Source organism: Notolabrus celidotus, chromosome 6, assembly GCF_009762535.1.
Source record: "Notolabrus celidotus isolate fNotCel1 chromosome 6, fNotCel1.pri, whole genome shotgun sequence".
In the NCBI taxonomy this organism is placed as follows: Eukaryota; Metazoa; Chordata; class Actinopteri; order Labriformes; family Labridae; genus Notolabrus; species Notolabrus celidotus.
In genome coordinates, this window is record NC_048277.1 from 3,311,032 (window position 1) to 3,335,858 (window position 24,827).

Genomic DNA, 24,827 nt, shown 5'->3' on the forward strand with positions numbered 1-24,827 from the left:
ATTCAAATACCGACACGTTGTGCTCAGATAGGTTACCAGATAAAACATTACCCATGTGCGTAACATCCCACCCTCCCTCTAAAGCTTCCACTCAGTTATCAGAAGAATCAGGGTCAAACATGACTCGTGCGTAACGACTGTGCCCTTAACTCGTCAGATAATTGAAAACGTGCCTTCCAGATTTTCTAGTACTTTTCCGAGAGAGAAGTCAGCACTTTGTCGGAATGACAATTTTCTGTATCCAGGAAGTGACGGTGAGGACTTAACGGGGTCGAAACAAGCCGAGGGAGATCGTCCCGTCTCTACAAAAGAAGTTGGGTGGAAATGGTGCTCCATCAAGCACGCGGGATTTACGCGCAACAACACCGGAAGTGGATTTTACTTTTAAAACAGAGCGCATAGAGCGCGTGGGGCGAAGTGCCAAGCCTGTTTCAGATATCACCCTGTTATGATCATCATTACAGTATACGGAAGTGACATTTATGAACACTGTTTTTGCTCTAATAATAAATATAACTAATATGCTGTCATAATTATCTGCTTGCATATTCTCTTCTTGCTCAATGAGGCTGCTTAGGTCTGCAAAGAGAAGCGGAACATGCAGCAATCTGAAAACCAGGAGGCTGCAGACTGACGACTGCATCTCTGGATCTCTGACTCATCTAGTAGGCCTACGAGCCGAGGACCACAGTTTGTATGCCTATTCTAACCATGTTTCTAACCCTTACCGTAACCCTAACCATAATTGACGCAACACCAGAGCCATGGAGTATATGTTCCTGAATTTCTGTTCTGAAACTGTAGCCTCAGGATCTGCAGACACTTGTGCCCTCACTCTCATTGCTCCCAATCCCAGTATTAGCCAAAGGGTTTTAAATCTTAAAAATTAAAGCCCCAGTTTATTTTTGGCTGGTGATTTGAAAGGTTTTATTATTATTATTATTATTATTATTATTATTATTATTATCATCATCATCATCATCATCATCATCATCATCATCATTATTATTATAGTAGTAGTTGTAGTACACACATTTTGATTATGTAGGATTGGTTATTCAACCATCACAGAACAACTGCATGATACATCTTTCATTCTAGTTCTTTGCTTATAAGATACACACAGATCTTGTAGCGTTGGATATAGAGAAATACTGTTTTGTGGGTTGAAAAAAAATTATTAAACCTTTGGTGCATTATGACCATTTTTTTTAACATAATTTCTATTTTTTTTTTAATATATCTTATTACATTATATTTTGTTTTTATATTTATTTTTTGGTACTTCTCTGATTTTATTTTATTGATTTTTATTTTATTGATTTTTTTTTTTTTTGTTACTTCTCAGATTTTATTTCATTGATTTGATCGTCATGATTGATTTTTTAAAGTATTTTATATCACTTTCGTTTCCACTGTTACCTCTCGTTGTTGTTTTCTGTCTCTCTTTTCCTTAGTGAAGCTCTCTGGGCTGCGTGCTTGAATGTATGAAAGGTGATATATAAATAAAAATGAGCTGAGTTGCTGTTCTGCATGCCTGGTCCTGAAAAACAGCTTTGATCTGACTATACACAGGCTCAGACCCTGAAAAAACAGGAACATTTTACTTCACATGTAATAATGTAGAGCAGGGGTTCCCAAAGTGTGGGTCGGGACACCCTGAGGGGTCGTGAGACACCAATGGGGGGACGCAAATTTCTTCAAAATGCTTTTTTTTTTTTAAGTAATCTATATGTACTTATTTTACCCATTATTTTAAAAATATCGACAAAAATAGTAGTAACATTTGAAATAAAACCCTGCAAATAGGTACATTTCTTTAGTTTTCTGTCATGTGCACGTAGGTACACAAATGTTGAAGTATGAAGCAAAATTCAATCACTTTGAGGGACAGTGGGGGTCACAAGTCTTTGGAACCTATATTTTGGGGGTCGCGGCCTGAAAAGTTTGGGAACCCCTGCACTAGAGCAGGGGTTCCCAAAGCGTGACACAAATGGGGGTCGTGGGATGTCTTCCAGAATGTTGTTTTTCTTTTAAAGTTATCAAAAATGAGTACATTTTACCCATCATGGAAAATAGAAAAATGTAATGCGTTTTCTGCCTTTCTTTATTACGGTGTCCCTGAAGTGCAAATCACAACAGTAAATCAGAAAACACAACGGCAAATCATGTAAACCATGTCCTTCCAGGTCAAAGGATAGACCAGTCCAATAAACGACAAGTCATGTCCCCCGAGGGTACCTACTTCTTCCAGTTTGGTCGTAGTGTTTTCTGATTTGCCGTTGTGATTTGCACTTCAGGGCCACCATACTTTTTGCCAGATGACTCCTGAACAGCTGACATAAACAATCCCCTCATGTGCAATTTTTATATTTATAACTGTGCAATAATATTCATGTCAATACAATACCAGGAGCTGTGAACAATTTTCATGTAATGTGCAATATCTTAAACCCAAATACCTCTTCTCCCGACCTGACTGTATATATCTGAGATTTGTTTTATATTATTCTATATTTTTATTGTCCCCTGCTGTAGAGAATTTTGCACAATGCTTTTATTTTGAAAATATGAACCGGAACACGTGTGTTGCATTACGCGTGTGCTCCCTGCGCTGTGACTGGGAAGGTGGTCTTAGTTGAAAAACACCGTTTAGAAAAGTAACAGACGGGGGCAACTTCTCCTTTTTGTTGTTCCCCTTCTCCTCCGGGACAAAGTGTGAAAGTTCTGAACTGTTTCTGAATGTTGCTGAGCAGGAAGTGATGGATCTGACTTGTTTGACAACGGGAATAAAGTTGGGAAAGTACGAGGTGAAAATGGAGAACCCAGCTGAGTGAGAGTGGGGTGAGAAGGCTGGATTTGGCAAAGTTGGGAGTCCTGCCCTTCTGTTAGCAGGCTTGTTAGCATGCTAAAACACATCGGATAAGAAAAGAGGTGAGATTTTCAGTCTCTTCAGCAGCTGTGGTGTGCTTATTGTGTCTGGAAGGTCTGTGGAGACCTCCTGTAGCCTTGCGTAAAAGTAGTGGTCTAAGAAAATAAACATTGACATGAGTAAAGTAAGGGCCTGACAGATTTTGCTGAATCAAAAGTTTAAGATTCAAAAGATGAAGTGTCTGATAAAAGTGTCTGCTTATTATAGATTCTTCTTTGTGCAGAGTAATCTCTACTTTACTTTAGGATGTTTTATTTTATGTCCTGTGTAAAATCAAAGCAGATAAGTTCACAAACATTTCGTACAGGGAACTTTTGACAATATCTCGGGATGATATCCAACATCTGATATTAGATTATAAGTGACCATCTGTGAATGTGCTTCTATTTCCTACAATGGCAGAGCTTTGTTGGCCATTGTTTTCTTGGCCATTTGAAAACACGTCTGGATAGCTGTAATCATATTTTGGCTGGAAGTTTCACAATATGGCCTCATCACGCAACAGCCATACAGAAATAGTTCTAACTTAACTTAAGTGCTTGTTGCTTTCCTGCCTTTGACATGAAATCTATACCCCTGTCATCTCTCTGTGTGTGTGTGTGTGTGTGTGTGTGTGTGTGTGTGTGTGTGTGTGTGTGAGTGTTTTCTGACCATGACCACTGAAGACTTGTGTTTTATTTTTCTTCTGCGTTTCAGAGCTCCCCTCTGCTGTTCTCCAGCCTGTGAATCTCCGGGGGAGCTGTTTTATCTGTGGCGAAGCCTCCGCTGACATTGCAGCTTCTCCCGATGGATTGAAGCATAGCTGATGGTCTTACTTTCTGTGGAAGCTGTACTCGAACATTACTGCATTAGTCCTAAAAGCAAATGACCCCCCTCCTCTCTCTCTCTCGCCCTGATCAATCCTGTTTTTGTCCACAGCAGTCATTCTCACTGTACTCATGCATTTCTTTCTCAGACATCGAACAGATTCTGCAATTTGATATGGGGCCCTGGTAGGTTTCTTAGAAGGGCTTGAGGTACCCCCTGCCTGCATACTGTGCAGCCTGGCTGTGTATCTATGGAGGACTAAAAGGCCGACAACAGTACTGCTCCTCCTGATGGAGCGGGGACATCCTATTTTCACCCCTAAAATCTATTCATGAGCTCCTGGACTCCTAAACTGGACTAAGTGGATGTATCGCTTGTACTGGAGAACTGTGACTGCTGAAGTCAGCTCATCGGGACTTGAGTGGATGTTATTAGCTTTATTCATGAACCCTCTGTCCGAGTCTGGGTACGGCCTGGAGGTTGGATGCTCTGAGTGTGTTGAATCGACTGTTGTGGTGATGAGGCAGGGCTCCTGGTGGCCTGTGTGGCTCGCTGGGCAGAGGCCCAAAGTGATGTGATGGGGTGCAGGAACAGTAAGGTCCTCCCTGAGCCTCCAGGGGACGTCCAGTTGGACCTGGTCAAAAAGGTCAGTGGGAAAATGTTGGAATGATATGATCACAAATGCTTGCAGTGTTACAACTATATCAGTGACAGCAGAAGAAACACCATTTTGATATGAGTTATTTATAGGGGTGTAACGATTCTTTTTAACAATGATTTGATTCGTGTCACGACTCGTGGTTGCCGATACAATTAAAGGATGATATTGGTTCATTTAGAACAATACGATCCGAACGATTCAGTGATTTGAAATCGATTCAGTAACTTCTCAGCCAAAAATTCAACCAGTGTGACTGTGGAATAAATCCCTTGATACTGGACAGTCCTAGATTCCTGTTGTTTCTTGTAAGGGAATCAGGTGTAAATTAATCATGGATATAAACGTATGAAATCCCATGGCGCCTTAGTAGATGGTTGGATAGATTAGTGGTGTTGCCATGGTTCTTTACTTGACCTTTACATATCCTACAAACAGTGAGTGACTTATTTAGAACATCTTCGTCTTTGCAAAAGCCTAAGTGTTTCCACACGCTGGACCACAATAGTGGTTTGATCATTTCTCGCTCGCCTGCTTCTCCTCTGCCATCCGCCATGCTATGTTTTGTTGTCTGCTGGCGCGTGGCGATGACGTCACAGACAGGCAGCCTGAATTGAGTAACGTTTAATGTCTTTATCATTAAAAGTGTAAAAAAAAACACATCCATATAAAGTCTGCCGTGCTTAAATCTAGGGATGCACCGATTCGATCCTGGTATTGGATATCGGCTAGATCGGACTCAAAAAGCTAGATCGGATATCGGTGACAAAGAGCCAATTTATAGTGCCGATCCATATGGCAGATCTATTCATCTCAGCTCTATGCTTTTCTGTGTTTACAACAGCAATGTGCGTCTCCTACGTCATCAGCGTCTTTATAAAATGTGCTGCTGATTAATATTGTCATAATACCAGACGCGGAGAAAGGAAACTGTAAGGGCAAAGCTGGGTAGAGTAATAATGTATTCAAGGATTTTAATCCCAGCCACAGGTACACTGTACTTCTGTGGGAAACACTCTATGGAAACACTAAGTTGACATATTTTTTATTTTCTCATTTGAAGCAGTTTTTTTATACAGAATAGGTTTACAGTTGAATTGTAATATCTGTTGGTTATGAAGATTTACTCACCAAACTGCTGGTACACATTTAGAATCTCTTGAGTAATGATACTGTGAGTTTAAAAATGTTTACTTTAGAAAAGCCTGAAGTTGCCAAAACATGATTCTATCCTCACATTAAGGAATAGAGATTGTTAAATCAATACCAGGATGAGATCGGCTAGTATCGGTATCGGCAGGTACCAAAGCCCAGGTATCGATATCATTAGCGGGACCTAAAAAGTGGGATCGGTGCATCCCTACTTAAATCCAATGTGTTATTTCCTAGTATGGATACAATGGATTTATTACCTTTTAAAACGACGTTAGATCGATATATGTCGTCCTGAAGGCCAACTTGCCGAGCACAGATCGATGTAGTCGGATCATAGGAATATAAACAAAACGTTGATGTAGTCGATGAATCGTTACACCTCTAGTTATTTATCTGTACTCGAACATGAACAGACTGATGTGAGCGCCTCAAACCTAAATTATTTCTAATGGTAGCAGAGGACCAGACTTCTCTGTTAGTTAATAACCTCAGTACATAATTCCCCAATGAGTCTATGTACCAGTTTCAAGCGTTCTTCATTCATAAAGAAGTTTACTTCATTAATAATGGTTTTATTTCAGCTAATGTAGAACAGGGGTTCCCAAAGTGTAGGTCGGGTCCCCCTAGGGGGTCGCGTGACACAAAGGGGGGTCGTGAGATGTCTTCAAGACTTTTTTTTTCTTTTTTTTAATCTAAAAATAGTACATTTTACCCATTACAGCAAATAATATTGACAAAAGTAGTAGCTAAACTTAAAATAAAACCTTGAAAATATAAAATGTAATGAGTTTTCTGCCTTTCTTTGTTTCCAGATGACTCCTAAGTTTAGAGTTAGTGAACAGTTAATTATCAAAGCATCAGTAGCAGCAGGTTAATTCATAACGGCACAGGAAACACAGACACATGCTCATAGAGGTAGGGTCATTTTCTGCAGACCAGCTAAATGAAGACACATTAAATCACTTTGAGGGACAGTGGGGGTCACGAGTCTTTGGTACCTATATTTTGGGGGTTGCGGGCTGAAAAGTTTGGGAACCCCTGATGTAGAAAACGAAGCAGTGAGTGATCCAGGGTGTTTCTACCTGTTGTCGCCTACAGCTGCCTGCAACATGTGTTGTTCTGCCTAATGCGTGCTAGGAAAACTCTGAGCTCTCTGAGAATGATGATGCATCAACAGAGCTATCTTACAATTAGTTCTGGGCAATAATTCGATAATGATAATTATCGTGATGTAATTTTTCGCAATATAAATATAAAAAATGTTCAATAAAAATTTGATAAAAATAAACATGTAATTACACCCCCAGCCACTTAAAATGAAGGGGGCATTAATGAGCCTTAAACGCTAGTTGCCACCCAACATTAGACAGAAGAAGAAGACGGCATTGAACAGCCAATCAGGTCGCTGGGTGAGAGGTAGGCGGGGCTTAAAGATGTTTGGAGTAGAATGTAAACACAGCTGAGACGAGCGACAGCAACACTGAAGAAAGCTTAAAACCTAGCAGCTCAAAGCAGAGTCGTTAGTCTGACACTGAGTCGACTCTGTGTTAACTATTAACTTCATACACTTCATTAAATAAACTTTCAGGATGTGGGTAAAGGAAGAGCACAGAGACAACTTCTACTGTGAACACGTTTAATGTCCACTGTGACCGTAGGACAACTGAACACTGAATAACCGTGATGCATTCACTGCACTGTGGGAAACAACATCACTCTGCCTGTAACCTTTAGTAATCTTAAATTGGAGAGCACAACTCAAAACAATACTCTATAAACTGATACACAGAACACAATTTGATGTAAATTTGTTGTAAATTTAAATCAAATTATGGAAATAACCTCAACCTGAGAAAAATAAGGATCTACAAACTAAAACTTCACAAAAATCTCATCTTACATTAAAGACCTGCTTCCTGTTAGCACCGTCAGAAATGATGGATTCAAGAAGTTCATCAGAAACTAAATCCAGATACAAACTAACAAACTGTCTTCAACTTTCACTCATGAGCAAAAATCTGACTTTACATTCAAATGAAATAACAATTTGATATTTAACGTGATATTTACCGATATCGACTGATGTGAAATATTTTATCTTGATAACGTCTTTTTCAATATCGCCCAGCACTACTTACAATAGATGATAACTTAGCATCAGCTAGCCCCTTGCTAGCTCTTTGGCTATCTTTCAAATAAGGCCCCAAAAAGCAGGATGGTGACTCAACACTGAAGGCTTTAAATCATCCACTGATCCGTGGTTGGCTGCATCCTCCTCTTATGTACAACCTGTGTTGTAGGTAGAGAGCTAGTACAAGGATATTTTTGATATGTTGAGCCTAAAGCGGCCTCAACAATTACTCAATTAGCTTAATAGTTAAATGTTTTTTTAATTATTTTTCCATTTAAAATGACCATGTTTATTTTGCATATTAATTAACACTTCTGTAAATATGCCAGAATTAGCCAAAAGGCTAGTTTACATCCGTAGTCCCTTGCCAGGTGTTAAAAAGGCTCCCTAAAAAGATCAAGATTAAACAAAAAAATTAAGTAAAATAAAAAGAAAATAAAAAAGGAAGAGGAGAAACCAAAACACAAACAAAAAGAAGAAGAAGAAGAAGAAGAAGAAGAAGAAGAAGCACAAATAGCACCATAAGATTAAAAGATGACTAAAAGCTACATAAGGAGATGACATGACCGTCTTTGAGAAAGTGACCATGGACATGAAATACACGGAGCAAGACAATCAGGAAGCAGCATGCAGACACAACAGGACAACATTTAACAGTGCTGTACACATTTGCATCTTCAACATCTGTTTGCTAAAGCGTGTGGCATCTATACCAGGGTACTGAGGGGTGTATCCAGTCAACAGTTTAAGCTATGTGCTCATTCTCCCCCTTTTGATACAATTTGAGTTGAGTTTCAACATGTTTATAAGGAGTAGAGAAAATAACCTTAACATTAAAGCTGGGGTTGGTAGTTAGATCCCTGCCATCAGGAGCCAAATGATGAAACCAATCAGATCCCGTCCTGCCGTTCTGCCCGCCTCCTGCAGAGCGTACATTTCATGTTTGTTTGTGTTTTTAACTTTCACTATGAGAATGTTTTGGTGTTTTCTTACCGCTGAGTGAGACATGAGTTGACGTAGTGCAAAACACAAACCATGTGCTGAGGACCGGTTTTGAATCAGTCTCGATCATATGGTTGTGAATCAGCGGCGCTCATGCATGTGAGCGGGGGCGTCGTTTTGGAGGAACTCCAAGAGGAGGGGTTAGACAGAGTCCTGAGGAAATGCTACAATCAAATTCATGCTACTTTTCCGTGACTACCAACCCTAGTTTTAACTGTGAAATTTACTCAATAGTTTAATTAAAGCAGAGAAATCTTTAACCCCAGACTAGACGTCAGACTGATTAATTCCCCAGATGTTGAACTGGAATACTTTGATTATCACATTTAAATCCTACATCCTGTTTATGTATGTTTAGATGTAAAAAACAATGTCTTGATCAGTTCCTATCTTGGTTAAAATTCTAAAAGCATCTAATCTGAAGTTTTTGTGGTACAAATGTTTGTATCTGAAAATAATATCTATTGCTCTTTTGTTGGTCACACTATTAAATATCAACATCAGCATCAGTTTCAAAAGTCCAGCAGGTCAGAGTGTTCCCACTTCAAACCAATCTGATATGAGTGTTTCACTTGTAACAGCAGTTTCTTCTTCTTCTTCTTCTTCTTCTTCTTCTTCTTCTTCTTCTTCTTCTTCTTCTTCTTCTTCTTCTTCTTCTTCTTCTTCTTCTTCTTCTTCTTCTTCTTCTTCTTCTTCTTCTTCTTCTTCTTCTTCTTCTTCTTCTTCTTCTTCTTCTTCTCTCTAACTATGTTCCTTTCTTTCAGGTTGATCCTCCGCAGCCTCCTCAGACAGACATCTATAAGCACTTCATACGAGGAGATGGCACGAGGAGCAAGACTGGTGGGTCAGGTGCAACAGGAGGTGACAAGGCTGGCTCCACATCCCCATACCGGGCCCAGGCCCAGGCTGCCACTCCTACAGCCTCTGCCCAGCCCCCAAAGGACCCGTCTGAACTGTCGGACCCTCAACGGAAGAAAGTGGCAAAGTATCGGGCCAAGTTTGACCCCCGGGTCACCGCCAAGTACGACATCAAGGCTTTGATAGGCCGAGGGAGTTTTAGCCGGGTGGTCCGCGTGGAGCACAAGAGCACACGGCAGCCGTACGCCATCAAGATGATCGAGACCCGTTACCGGGAGGGGAGGGAGGTGTGTGAGTCAGAGCTGTGTGTTTTGCGCCGTGTCCGTCATACTAACATCATCCAGCTCATGGAGGTCTTTGAGACGGTGGAGCGGGTCTACATGGTGATGGAGCTGGCCACCGGAGGAGAGCTCTTTGATCGAATCATAGCCCGCGGCTCCTTCACAGAGCGCGACGCCACACGAGTCCTGCAGATGGTTCTGGACGGGGTCAAATATTTGCACACTCTAGGGATCACTCACCGGGACCTGAAGCCCGAGAACCTGCTCTACTACCACCCTGGAGCAGACTCCAAAATCATCATCACTGACTTTGGTTTGGCGAGTAGCAGGAAGAAGGGGGACGAGTGTTTAATGAAGACCACCTGCGGCACGCCAGAGTACATCGCCCCTGAGATCTTGGTGAGGAAGCCCTACACCAACGCCGTAGATATGTGGGCGCTTGGGGTGATATCATACATCCTGCTGAGCGGAACCATGCCTTTTGAGGACGACAACCGCATGAGGCTCTACCAGCAGATCCTCAAGGGGAAGTACAGCTTCTCAGGAGAGGTGAGGAGTTACATCTGTCTGCACACTTACTAGGGATGGGCATTTCAAGGCAAAATACTATTCCATAATCATTGGCATCTATTCAACGATTATTCGAATAATCCCCCCCCCCACAAACACACACAAACACACACAAACACACACACACACACACACACACACACACACACACACACACACACACACACACACTCACAGCTGCCCCATTAACAGCACATTTGTGTGACAGTCTCGTTAACCAGCAGCAGGACGAGGTGCTGCTTTATGTCTGTGTTTCTGTGATGCAGCGTGGCGTTTGTGTTTACATGTTACAGTCATGCTCACTCTCTGGAAATACGTGTGTAGTAGTGTGAGATTCAGAAACGGAGAAAATCACTGCGACTGTCGCTAATGTTTTCTTCTTCTTTTGCTATTTACTGCAGTTAGCATTCTTCTTCTTCTGTTACTTAATGTGGTTAGCAAACAGCTTTAAGACGCTCTGTAGCCACCGTCTGGTGGGAATACCGTATTACAACCAGGCACCCGTGAAAATGAGCAACTCTTCGATTTTTACTGAGTGAACAAATTTTTGAATATTCGAAAGTCATTGCCCATCCCTAACACACACACAAGTGCCCTTTCACTCCTGTAATGTCCCTTCTCCAGTGTAAATGTCACAGAGGCTCTGAGCTAGCATCGCAGAGAGTAGCTTTGGGATAACGGGGGCGAGACTGGATCACTGGAAAACAGTAGATGTGAAGCTCCAGCTGTTTGTTTACCTGTCATGTCTCTCATGCCTCCTTATTTATTTATTTATTTATTTGTTTATAAAGGCACGATGTACAGTATTGAACATAAATGTTACCATTTGATGCATTGTATTAGAGTTAGCTTAAAGCTAATTCACATCTGCAGTCCCTCGGCAGGCCACAGAAATGACTAGGGATGCACCGAAATTGGCCGAAACCGAAACACCGAAATAAATTATTATGCCAATTATTAGTAGCATTGCATTTCTGGCTCTGACTGTGTGCTAACCTCCCTAACATCAAGGATCTCATTGAACATATCAGACAGCCAGGGTGCATGCCCCTCATCTGGTTCAGAGAGACCAGTCCTTTTTCTGCGCTCTGTTCTTCTTCTCCTGCGCTGTGCACTTCTCCGTCTCCAAGCGGATTCTCTGCATCCATCGTGGCCTGGATCATTTCTTGTGTGCGCTGCTTTATTCCCACATCCAAGTAATGATCTTTATAACGTGGATCAAGTCTAGTTGTGATGAAGTGCAGAGGATCTGAATAGATCTCAGTGAAACGTGTGCTGACAGACTCTAAAGCCCAAGATCCACAGGATGCGTCGCGTTACGTTACGGCTGCGCCGCGCACGTCGCAGCAAATAGGTTCCCATTCAAGTCAATGCTCTAGAGTCCACAGGGCGCGCTGCGGCACGTCTCAGCTCCGTCTCTGGAGCGTTCCGCCGCGCCGCTCTGCCAGAGATACGCGGGGAGTCTATTTTCGCCGCTCCCCGCGCCCAGCACGCGTCAATCGACACAGAAATGATCGAACTATCCCGGAAGTCAGGCACGAGGATCGTATGCAACATCCGCTCACTTTCAAAATAAACACCATGTGCAAACACAAGATCGTAAATTTCACCACTTCTTCAACATTACGTCATAACCTGTGGCATCGGGCCAGACGTCAGTCTCAAAAGATATCCGACACCATGGACGAGGACGAGGAAAAGTTTATACTGTGTTGTTCTCGCGCGTTTTGGAGTTCTCGAGGGATCTTGAGTTTCCTGCTCCGGAGTGCGCGCCGCTCCAAACATGCATCCTATGGACCAGGGCGAAAGCCCCGGGACGGAGCAGAGCCGTGTCGCAGCCGTAACGCCGCGCACACGCATCCTGTGGACTCCCCGAGTAAGAGTGTACTTTTCATTGTTTTCACTCCGTGGTCCGTCTCAACCTCTTTGATTAGAAGACGCTTTAGTGCTGCAATTAAAGGAAGAACGGATGCAGACATGTTGGACCATATCCAGACAAGCACGGACTGTATCATCACAACATTCTGTTTCTGCCGTGTTGTTTCGCTGATAAAAGTCTTTCGGTGGCCGAATTTTCGATGCATCCCTAGAAATGACATATTATGCTCTTGCAGATTTAATGTCAAAGATCATAGATGTAATGATGTTACTGATGCAGACACACAATCTAAACAAGGCTATAGATACACAAAGACCAGAACCCATATCTGGGGTTTCCAGGATGTCGAGAAAACAAAGACACACACATTTTCACACAATCAACACTCTTCTCTCCTCAGTATGTAATTTCTCTTACCATACTCTCTCATTTATTGTCCTCCCTCAGTCTTTACTGTCGACGTGCGCACCACTATTTATGATCGATCTGTAGTTCTGTCTGAATAAGGCTGAGTGATCTGTTCCTTTATTTTACCACGCTGGATGTTTATGATGCTGTGGAGCTTTTCTTGAAGGGGTCCCTTGGTTGATGTTTGCCCCTCATACAGCCAGAGCAAACAACATTTAGTTCAGCTCAGTTTATCTGTGCTCACTGAGGGATAGGTGATAATATGACGAATATTGAGTAGATATTGAAATACAAGTCTCATAACATACTGATTAAAGAGATACACCAGAGTTCATATAGGAATAATAACGACAGAGCAGTCCGTGTTCTGTGTCAGCGTGTGTACACATCAAGACCTGACCTTTGACCTTCAACATGAACGTAGAGTCTTTCTTTGGGCTTCTTACAGCGACTCTGCCGTATACATCCAGCTATAAATACATGTCCTCATTTATCAGCGAGAAGTAGTCTGCTCTGTGAAGCTGCAGAAGAAGAACAGTGGATACTGACTGCACAGTGTCCTGCTTCTTTGGGAGTTTCATTCATCCCAATTTTTATCATCTCCTCAGAACAGGACGGTGTTCTATTTTTACGGACAGAGAAGACCGTCAGTCTCCGAAGTAGCCCCAAATGTTTATTTTCAATCAATCAATCTTTATTTGTATAGCGCCAATTCCAGTGGTGGACAAAGTCCACGTCTTCATCACTTAAGTCAGAGTATAGATCCTCCTGGTCAAACATTACTCCAACACAAGTGAAAGTTGTTCAGTCAGATTCTGACCTGAGTTAAAATAAATCTGTTTATTTTAATGAAATGTTTTGATTTATCAGTGAAGTAATGAACAGGTAAATCATCTATTCTAAGAGGCACTGGTAGAATAATAATCTCAGCAGAGTTGTAGCAAGCACTAATATTTTGTTTTGTCTTTATAACGTTGCAGTTTGTTCAGTATGAATCTCTTTAGGTTGACATTTCTCAGATGTATCTCTGTCATTATTTTTGAGAGATGTGGCAGCAGCAGAAGAAGCATTATTATTATCTATAATCTTAACTCTACCTGAAATAGTCTAAAATAAACACAACAGCATCAGTAGTTAGTCCCTTGTTTGAGGACACAATGAGAGGATTTGATAATGTGGTGTTTGTGCTCAGTAGGAATGATTTTGATTATTAACAAATATATCAATCAATCAATCTTTATTTGTATAGCACCAAAACACAACAAACGTTATCTCAAGACTCTTTCACAAACAGAGCAGGTCTAGACCACTCTATGTCAAATTATGAACATAGACCCAACACCAAGACAGGATGAGACTCAGTCTGACCCCACCTTAATCCACCATGAGCATTGCACCTCACAGTATTTAGCTAGTTACAGCGGAGAGGACAAACTTCCTTTAACAGGCAGAAACCTCGAGCAGGACCAGACTCATGTTAGACAGACATCTGCCTCGACCGAGTTAGGATAATATTGATAATAATATTAATATCATTAATGTCAAAACAACATATTTTAATCAGAATAAATAATAAGAAGACATCATCCTGGAGTCAGGGATTTATTTCCAAAATATAAAAATTGGTCTCAAAGTTTCACCATTACTTAGAAATATTGTCAAAATGTGTTTATATTTGATTTAGAAGTGAAATAAACGGATGGTGTGAATCAGTTAACAGAACTGTGTAACCAGATGTTCCCACAATGCACCTGCACTAATTAAGAACAGCTGTTCTCAAAACAAATAGCAAATAACCAGTGGTGGACAAAGTCCACGTCTTCATTTCTTAAGTCAGAGTATAGATCCTCCTGGTCAAACATTCCTCCAATACAAGTGAAAGTTGTTCAGTCAGATTCTGACTTGAGTTAAAGTCCTGGAGGACTTGCTTTTAAAAATACTGAAGTGTTCAAAGTACTTTTTAAAATATCTCTAAAATTATTTTCACAAAGCATGAGGTCAGTCAAGAATGCATGGGTGAACATTCTGCTCCGTTGTTTATCTAGAAAACATGATTTCATATCTACAAAGTCTACCATGAAATCTAAACTAAGTTACTACAAGCACAGACAAGTTTACAATGTTCCTCTGGAATCAAAGCAGTGTGTTAGCTCCAGACCTCCACATGCTTTCTCAGGTTAGATGCTGATGTTTTGGAGGCTGTGATGAAGTTTGTGTGGTAAACAGATCAGAGATTTACAACAATACAAACAATCATTCTTTATTTCAAAAGCTCAAACGTGGGTTTAAAATATGGCCGTGGTGCTCAGGTAGAGAATCATCATCCTTCTCAGTCATAGCCATCATCACCACGACTAAATGAACACACTGATCTGAAGAACGTTTGATCTACGCTCAACCCAGGTACGGCTACACCACTGAGACAAACCAAACACAAGGACACCAACAGTTTACGGTCTTTGGGATCTGATTTCAGAAAAGAAGACTCATCAGCTGACTTCAAAGATAAAGTAGAGAGTAACTAGAGCACTGATAGAAATGTAGAGGAGTCAAAAGGATGATATCTGTCTTTAAATGGAGTAAAAGTAAAATGTTCCCCAAAAAATAATACTCAAGTAAAGTACAGATACTCAAAACATGTACTTAAGTACATTTACTCTGTTACTGTCCAACACTGGCCAATTCACAACAAATGGTATCTCAAGATGCTCCTCAAAAACAGCTGGTTGTTTATAGTCTTGATTAAAAGAATCAGAAACACTGTGCCATCACAAAGTTGAGTCAACACGGTGATCAGTCTCTACATTAATCTGATGTGTTATAACATCATCATTCTTATGGAGTCATATGTTCACTTGTTTTCTTTTTATTGCTCTGTGTTCAGTCTCCACTCTCTCCTGAGAGCAGACTTTGGCAGCGACATGACTCTCTGTGTTCAGCAGTAACTCACTCATGCTGGATTGTGCATTATGTGTGTGTGGGAGTGTGTGTTTATCTCTAATGAAGGGTAAATTTAATCATCATCCGTCTGTGACCCGGAGCTCAGAAGAATCCAGCTCTGCTGGTACACGAGAGGTGGAGCAGACTCCTCGGGGACATGTTTCTTTACGCTGTTGTAAATAATAATCACATTTACCGACACAGGCAAAGAGCCAAACACAGTCATGACTGTCATGTAGCTGAAGGAGAAGGTCTGATGTGTGTATCTTCAGCCAACGCTGGTCCTCTACCTGCTCTTACATGAGCAGTGTTAGTTGTGTACATGGAGACTGAAAACACAGCTGGTTGCCAAGCAGGACATCATGTACCAACTGTGCATGTATGTGTACATTCAGAGTCATGCAGCGCCCAATGCCCAGTGCCTGACCAAGGAGGGAAAGTCTGACTCACTACCAGGACTCTGATCTCGATACAACTCACAGTTATCAATAACATTTGATAATGATGACTTATTATTTTATTGAACACTTAAAACGGTTCAATCCAAGCTTTGAAAAACAAACACAACAACAACATTAAACTGAGTGCCTCACACCTGTGATAGAATCTGGCCCTCAGAACAACAAGAAGACTCACTGTCACATTGACTTTAATATAAAAACATGCCTAACTTTGTAAATGAGCCTTTTATCAGTTTACATCCCACAGCTCTGTCCTCACTCTGTTTAAACTTTCCTGTGGCTCTGCTGCCCTCTTCAGTCCACATGATGAAGCTCTACTGACGCCAAACAAACTCTGTATGAACAAAACCTCTCTCCACATAACAGGGTTCTGAGAGTGTGGCCTTCATGATGAGTGGTGCAGGGACAGAGTGGACAGTGGAAGGCTGTTTATTATATTTATATGTCAAAGTGGAAAGTGTGTGTGTGACTGTAGTCAGAGTTAATACATGAATGCAACAAAACACAGCTGATTTGGAAGACAATCATTGCCATCAAATAGTGTTCACAGTGTGGAGATATGTGCAGCTACACTGGAAGCTGTAGTGAAAGTTTCTTTCTTTTTTAAATCTTTTAAAAATGTTCATTGTTTACAAGAGCCAGCATCATTGAAACAGCATACAGATACTGTATAATGATACACAGCTCATCTGCAAACACATCCACCCCACCACCTAACCTGAATAAGTAAAACAACGGCAAATACACATGCATACATGCATACATAAAATACATACACAAATTAACAATAACAACAATATTAATAATACAAATAATGCTAATAATAAGCATAATAATAATAAAAAGGATAATAATAATGAGAATTCTTATAATAAACATACTAAACCAAATAATAATGATAATAATAATAAACATAATAAAAATAATAATAACAAACCGAATAATAATAGTAAACATGATACAAATAATAATAGTAATAATAATAGAAGTAGTAATAATAATAGTAGTAATAATAATAATGATAATAATTGGGATAATACTTACAATGCTTATAATAAACATAATAATAATAATGATAATAATAATAATAATAATGATAATAAAAAATGAATTTAACAAACATAATAATAATAATTATAAACATAAACATAATAACAATAATAGGGATAATTATAATGCTTATAATAAACATGATTATAATTATAATAATAATAATATTATTATTATTATAATAATTACAATGCTTATGATAAACATAATAATAATAATAATAATAATAATAATAATAATAATAATAATAATAATGAACATAATACTTATAATACTAATAATACTAATAAACATAATGATAAAAGGGATAATAATAAATATAATGCTTATAATCAATCAATCAATCAATCTTTTTTTGTAAAGCACCAAATCCCAACAAATGTTCTCCTCAGACTCTTTCCAAACAGAGCAGGTCTAGACCGTACTCTATGTTCTATTATTAACAAAGACCCAACATCAAGACAGGATCAGATCCAGTCCCATCTTACAGACAGGACTCAGTCTGATCTCATCTTAATCCACCATGAGCAGAGCACTTTGCAGCATTTAGCAAGTTACAGTGGCAAGGACAAACTTCCTTTAACAGGCAGAAACCTCCAGCAGGACCAGACTCATGTTAGACACACATCTGCTGAGACCGTGTTGGAGAGAGGGATAGAGGGAGATGAAGAGAGAGAGAGATGATGGACGGATTGTAGTAGTTGTAGTTATCAAATTTAAGAGTACTCAGGTTATTAATTACAGTCTTGTTGTGTGTGTCTCCTCTCCTCAGCCGTGGCCCAGCGTGTCCAACCTGGCCAAAGACTTTGTGGAGCGGATTCTGACGGTGGACCCCAGTGAGCGGCTCACAGCTGGACAGGCCCTGAAGCACCCCTGGATTGTGAGCATGGCTGCCTCCTCCTCCATGAAGAACTTACAGCGCTGCATATCTCAGAACCTTCTGAAGCGGGCGTCCTCCCGCTGCCACAGCACCAAGTCTGCCCAGTCCACTCGCTCCAGCCGCTCCACCAAATCCAACAAAGCCCGGCGGGTGAGAGAGAAGGAGCTGCGTGAGCTGAACCGTCGCTACCAGCAGCAGTACAACGGCTGAAATGCGCAGCGGAGCGGCTGAACACTGAGGCAGTTTATAGACTTTTGGGTGAAACAGCACGATGGCTGAGCTTTTACAGTGTCTGCAATCATTACAGATGCTGCCTGTGTCAGAGCTGAGAAAGGCTTTTTTGTCTTTAAGGAAGAGGACAGTGACATGACTAAATCAGCATGTAACAACAAACAAACAACGGAGTCATGGTTGTGAAGTTACTGCTGCCAAGCCAAACATGATCACACAGACAATGTGATGTTTCCTCCAGTCGTGGGTCTCCTAATGAGAACAGAAAGGGACTTAGCTTTTCAAAGTCTTAAGGTTTATCATCTCTACACCTTCACTCTCCTTTGAGAGGACGGTGTCTTCCACTTCTTTGTCTTTACTCTTCCAACCTCTGTGTCTCTACATATTTATTTATTATTGTCGACATGATTATTAGTCTCCATTCAAATGGTCACTGGATAATGACCTTCTTACAGGATCTGTTGAACAGAGTTTTGGTTGCTGAAGTTTCTAAAAAAAAAAAAAGGGCTACTTTAAGAATAGGTGGGGAGGGGGTGGAAGGGTGCGCCTCACTCTTCCCAGATTGAAAATTGCTGTGAATTTACTGTTGTACATACCTTCTCTTCTGATGTGGGTCATTGAAACACTGCAACGGAACCACACCTTTAGAGGTCACCATTTCTCTAAGCATAACTCATCTTGCCGCTCGCTAACCTAACTGCTTCAAAGCTGTCAGAAGATTGTGAAGCTGTTTTGTGGCCTTGTTATATTTTAAAGGGACAGTTTGTTTATTTTTAAGTGGGGTCATATGAGGTACCAGTTAATACTAAAAGTGCTGACCGCAGGAACTTTCCCCAGGAACTAGGGACCTTTTTGGTGCATTTGGACCAAGAATTCTGGGGTCTTTTAGCCCCCAGAACTACTTTCCCTGGAACTAAAAGGTTCCTGTGCCCCCATTGTTGTCTGCATTTGGACCGCGGGCTGATTGTGCAAATCAGGCCAGTGACGTATGGAGAAAATAAAAAGTAAATGCACTACACCACCAGACCAGTAGAGGGCAGTAAAACAAAAGGAATGGCATTCATCACAGATGACACCATAGAAGCAGACGGACAGACAGGTATCATTATGAGCAACACAACAGTTAGCCTGTTAGCATGAAGAGACTCAGCTGGTGCTGTTTTAGATGGTGCTATATTTCATCACAGATGGATTCACTGAATCAACACGTGAGAGGAGATAAGCGCGAGTAGCAAAGACGTTTCAACACGGCTTTAAAATCCTTTTGAACTCAAAAAGCCGTGGCAGAGATCGACCGGTGTTTTGGTTTAAACAGCGACCCTGTTAACTGGAGACTTTCAGCCGGATGCATCCCTCATAAACGTCTTTAGACGATCATTAAATATCTGATGAGGATATTTTGAAATCTTAATAAAAACTAAACTACTTTGCATTCCCAGGAACTCCCTCTGTGTTTCAACAGCTGTGTAAACTCCACAAACACTGACACGTTCAGCTGAAGGTCTCCAGTTTACAGGGTCACTTTTAAAACCGTAACACCGGGAGAGACGCATTCACGGTGGGCTGAGAGAAGACTACTGTTACAAGCTGCTAAATCAAGAGAATGACAGCTTCTTCTTTTGAAAAGTACACACACATACAAACAAGATAGAACAAATAAAAACTAATGAAAGAAAGAGAAATCAAGTGAATCACAGATGTGTGTGATGTTATTGTGGACGGCGGGGGGAATAAAAACACTGAGGTTAATCTACCAATCAGACACGTTCAGCATTGCAGGCCCCGCCCCCCGAAAGTCATGGGACCTTTGAAAAGTACTACCCCCCTAGCAGGGGCTTTTTATGAGGGAGATTATCTACCCCTGAACTAAATTTAGTCCCTGGGTCCACCGGTCGAAATGCACGTATTTCCGGGGTAATGTTCCTCTGGTCCAAAAACACCTCAAGTATATCACCCACATGGCATCCCGATCAGCTCGGCCGCTTTGTTGAGAAACCAGACAGAGAATCGACACAGAAAATAGTCAGTTAACCGCTGCAGACGGGAACAATTTAACCACGTAATGTAGCTTCTCTATCCCAGGAGGTCTGACCCAACATTATTGCTGGTGTACTTAAAGAGATAAGTGGGTAAGTGGGTTGGTCTTTGTTAAAGTACACTACCTTACGGGGAAAGTTGACCCCATTTGCAGCGGTTCATGGTGTAGCATCCTTGTTGGTTCTCCGTCCAGTTTCTCCATCAAGGGGCGGAGCTAACCAGCCTCCTCTGTGGATAATAATCTAATACTGACCGTACCTCATACAACCAAACTCCAAATTAAACAAACTGTCCCTTTAATGTGTTGTATCGGACTCTAGGCTGCACAGCATTGCTCCTGGTGATATATTCCCCATCATGAAACACTTGCTGTGGTTCTCGCTCGTGCTGAGGAGACGTCTTCAACAACAATGACTTCAAAGTCTTTGTTTTGGAGAGCTGCTACTTGTTGCGCTGGCTCTTTGTAGTCTAAAAGGTAGCCTGTTTAATAACACAAGCGTTGATGAGCATTGAACTGATTTGACTTTCTGAATCAATCAGTTCAACCAGGCCAACAAGTTCTCACCTAAACAATGCTTGTTAGAATATTTACTAAAGCAACAGACGACGCTAACATTAGCTTACCAATATTGAAGACATAAAGGTATCTGACAGAAATGCTGCGCAAGATTCATTAAATATCTGATCTGAAACGACCTCAGCACCATGTTCATGTGAAGTTTAGACAAGCTGCATGGGCTTTGTGCTGTTTGTTTCCTTACACTGTCGTTTCTGTGACGATGTGTTCCCTACGGTTCAGATGTTTTAATGGTGCAGCCTGATTTAGTAAATCTCACCTTTAAAACTAGCAAGTCGTATTATACAAGACCGAGGCCTGGATGATGAATCAATAGATAGCTGGTGCAGCATTTTCCAAGTGAAGCCATCTTGCTTAAAGCTTCCCTTAGCTATCACAAGCTAAATGTCACATGTATGAAGAACTTGTGGAGTAGGAGTAGAATAAACTCATGAGGCTGAATGGGGGAAACTTTTAGGGGAGCATGATTTTGTTAGCAGGCCATTTAAAAGAAAATAATCTTTTTACAGTATCTCACGCAGAAAAATAGCCCTCCTAAATTTGTATATTGCACATGATCAACATGAAGGATACCATGTAACATCAAACAAATACTATTGAACATGGTTCTGATATATAAGGTTTATTTGTTTTAAACTTAGCACATGCAACCATGCCCAAAGTCTATGCACATGCTCTCTGAAGTTATGTGTACATGCACTTAAATCTGAATGAAGTCCAAAGGCCCCTTAGAGATGAGCTCTATCAGACCCACAGTGATAGATGATGAATGAGAAGTAGCTTTTTGTAAGAGTCTCTGAGTCTGAATCATAACCAGGACGTTTCAGTCCCAAACCTACCGTGAGGGGAGAGTTGCTAATAATAACAGCTGTAGTGTTAGTAGTCAATCCATGAGTGATTACAAATGATTCATCCTCCATGTTTGATATTTACTGAACGTGGCAGAACTGAAGGATTCTGAAACGTTTTGTACATTTCCCTTTCATGCATTTTGATTTTATCTTGCGAAGCACTTCATCCAAAAGTTAAAGTTCTGTGTTGTTTACACCTGCAGTCTTTCCCTCTATCTGTAGTGTTTGCATGTGTATGTGTTTGTTCCTTCAGAGTAAGTTCAGAGAAAACCATCTTCTATACTTCTAACCATTTTGCTGTGATCTACCCCAAACCAAAAAGAGTTGTGTGTTGCCGTTGTGAATTTTCAAACACATACTGGAAACTTAACCGAGCCATGAGAGCTGACCTCAGTTATTCTCTTTCTTCTCTCTCGTTCTTTGCCTGTTTCTGGATGCTGTCATCTTGCTGATTCTCGTCTTGATGTAAGTCAGAGCTGAAAGCTTCAAGTTCTTTGTCCCACTGCTGTTATTGTACCTCAGCACAAGGTGTAACAAAATAGTGTACAAGAGACCTTTAAGGCAGATTTATACTTCTGCGTCGAATCGATGGTGTAGCCTACACCAGAGTTCTGCGTAGCTCCTGTACTTACGCAGAGGTCTACACATGTAGCGGATGTGCACCTCCTCCAAAATGTAACTACATGTAGAATCGAAGCAGACCGCAAGCCCTGTGATTGGTCCACTCGGCGGGATTGTGTTTCCCGCATTTACAGCACTTCTGCGATCCCGGACATAGGCTGCACATCAGCCGTGTATTTCATCTCCTCCTCTCTATTCTTCATGTAATCATGTCTGTATGATAAACAGCAACATGTATCAGCTGTAGATTAACAGAACACGCTCTGAATCTCTGTGGAAAAGGAAACAGAGATCGTAGCGGGGCCGGAAACAGGCGACCAGCTATCAGAGAGACCACACTGCCCTCAAGTGTTTCAGAGGAGAATTGCTGCACGACACAGACACATCGACGCACAAGTATGTGGGCTCATGTCTGCGTGGGCCACTGCTGCTTAGGGGAGACGCAGAATTATAAATCAGCCTTAAGTGAAGCTCACATCGGAGCTGGATTGGTGCACTCAAATTGTGACCTGTTTGAGAGATACTCCTCTAACATACAGTATGTCTTTAAAAAATACACATGCACTCCATAACGTAAAGAGTCAGTCAGAGAAAACAGCCGTAGTTATCTTAAAAGAAGGACTCGAGGTGAGCTATGATGTCACTGTGTCCATACTGTCCACAGCACTCAGAAAAGAAGGGAGCCTTAGATCTGGTTGTTAGTTTACTGATTACTTTGAGAGAATATATTGGAGTAAGCTCCGTCTTAAAGGATCCGATCTGACTTATTTCAGCTGAATAAATTGCATATTTGAGAACCTGCTGTGTGCCATGTTCAACAAAGAACCAAATGATCAGTTTTAGAGAACGTCAGCACACTTTAGTAGTCTTTCTTGTCATGTTTCTATATCTGTATGATTTTATATAATTGCTGTTGTCTTAAATGAAGTAGCCAACTCAACACTGTTAGCTGAAAACAGTTGTTCCTGTTCTGTTTTTGTGTTTCAGTGAATAATAACACTTTGATTCTTTCATTGTTAACTTTTTTATTTTGTTTTAAACAGAGAGTTGTACGTGTCAATAAAACACTCAAACTTGATCTGCTGCAGGGCATGTGTTTTCTTTTTTTAAGCTATCTCTTATAGCATGCTCACCGTGCTCCAACAGATCCTGAGAGTCAATGAGTGATCAATAAATCAAAGATTCAGTCCAGACTATATCTTTGATGTTGTAGCACATTCTCTGAAAATACTGTTGATTTGAGGCCCACAGGATTGAGTTTCTTATTCCCTCATCTTTGTCAGTGAAAGTTGATTTTTTTTTTTTTTTACATAAATTTTCTTTTCATCCATCCATTCATCTTCCTCCTCTCCCCGGCCACTTCCACCAGCTCTTCTGGGAGGATACTGAGGCGTTCCCAGGCCAGCTGAGAGATATAACCTTGCCATCGTGTCCTGGGCCTTCCCCGTGGACTCCTCCAAGACGGACATGCCCGAAACCTCCGGGAGGCATCCCGACCAGATGCCCGAACCAGCTCATCTGGCTCCTCTGGATGCGGAGGAGCAGCGGCTCTACTTTGAGCCTCTCCCGGATGTCTGAGTAGGGTTGCAAAGGGATGGAAAATTTCGGGTAAATTTCCATGGGAAGTTAAGCTGGGGAATTTTGGAAATATTCCAAATTGAAAACTTTCCATTGGAATTAATGTGAATTGAGGGTAATTTAATGTAAAGGTATCATATCCAAGCATAAATATTTGTTTTGTTATAAGCAGTCATCCATCCAAAATAATACAATTCAAACAGATTTATTTCTAAGTAGAACTTTATCAAGTGTTGAATATTTTATTGAAGAATCAATTCTTTCATTGAAGAACAAAAACATGAATGTTGAGTTAAATATTACTCATCCCCCCGACCCAACCCATTCAAAAATTAACATTAATGCAACTCCAACAAAGTCCCATTCAAAATGTTAAATGTAAAGAGCCACTCTCCCTCCAACAAAGTCCCATTCAACATGCAAATAAAAAAGCATCTTCCCTCAAGCTCCTCAAGCCTAGCCTCTGCATTTTTGCTAAATCCTTTTATTTCGGCCACTTGTTTTTACGATTGTTCTTTCGGTCCCTACCCACAGCTCATGACCATAGGTGAGGGTTGGAATGTATTGAGCGGTAAATTGAGAGCTTTGCCTTCTGGCTCAGCTCTCTCTTCACCACGACAGAGCGGTACAGCGTCCGCATCACTGCAGACGCTGCCCCAATCCGTCTGTCAATCTCGCGCTCCCTCTTCCCCTCACTCATGATCAAGACCCTCAAGACTCTCCTCCGACTGAGCACCATGGTCTCAGACTTGGAGGTGCTGATCCTCATCCCTGCTCATTCACACTTCATTTCTATTTTCTTTTATTTATTATCTATTTTCATTTTTATTTCAATTGTATTTATTTTATTTATTTTTATTTCTATTTTTATTTTTATTATTTTTGTTTTGCAAGAAATGTGCTTTACAAGAAGGGGGTGA

General features: G+C 40.9%; 1 protein-coding gene across 1 annotated transcript; it reads left to right on the top strand.

Annotated features, from left to right (window-relative positions):
* The first annotated feature begins 2,577 nt into the window (after positions 1 to 2,577).
* pskh1 (protein serine kinase H1) lies at positions 2,578 to 23,407 on the top strand. The gene is made up of 4 exons (XM_034686671.1): positions 2,578 to 2,934; positions 3,629 to 4,385; positions 9,450 to 10,373; positions 17,905 to 23,407. Exons 2-4 carry the CDS (start codon positions 4,317 to 4,319, stop codon positions 18,220 to 18,222), a joined length of 1,311 nt encoding a protein of 436 aa, XP_034542562.1. The 5' UTR covers positions 2,578 to 2,934; positions 3,629 to 4,316; the 3' UTR covers positions 18,223 to 23,407.
* Positions 23,408 to 24,827: the final 1,420 nt, after the last annotated feature.

What these genes read in the sequence shown, in the direction of transcription:
- pskh1 (XM_034686671.1), top strand. Translation starts at nt 4,317, where the DNA reads ATGGGGTGCAGGAACAGTAAGGTCCTCCCTGAGCCTCCAGGGGACGTC. An exon ending in AGTTGGACCTGGTCAAAAAG is followed by an intron (nt 4,386 to 9,449) that starts GTCAGTGGGAAA and finishes CCTTTCTTTCAG; the next exon opens with GTTGATCCTCCGCAGCCTCC. An exon ending in AGTACAGCTTCTCAGGAGAG is followed by an intron (nt 10,374 to 17,904) that starts GTGAGGAGTTAC and finishes TCCTCTCCTCAG; the next exon opens with CCGTGGCCCAGCGTGTCCAA.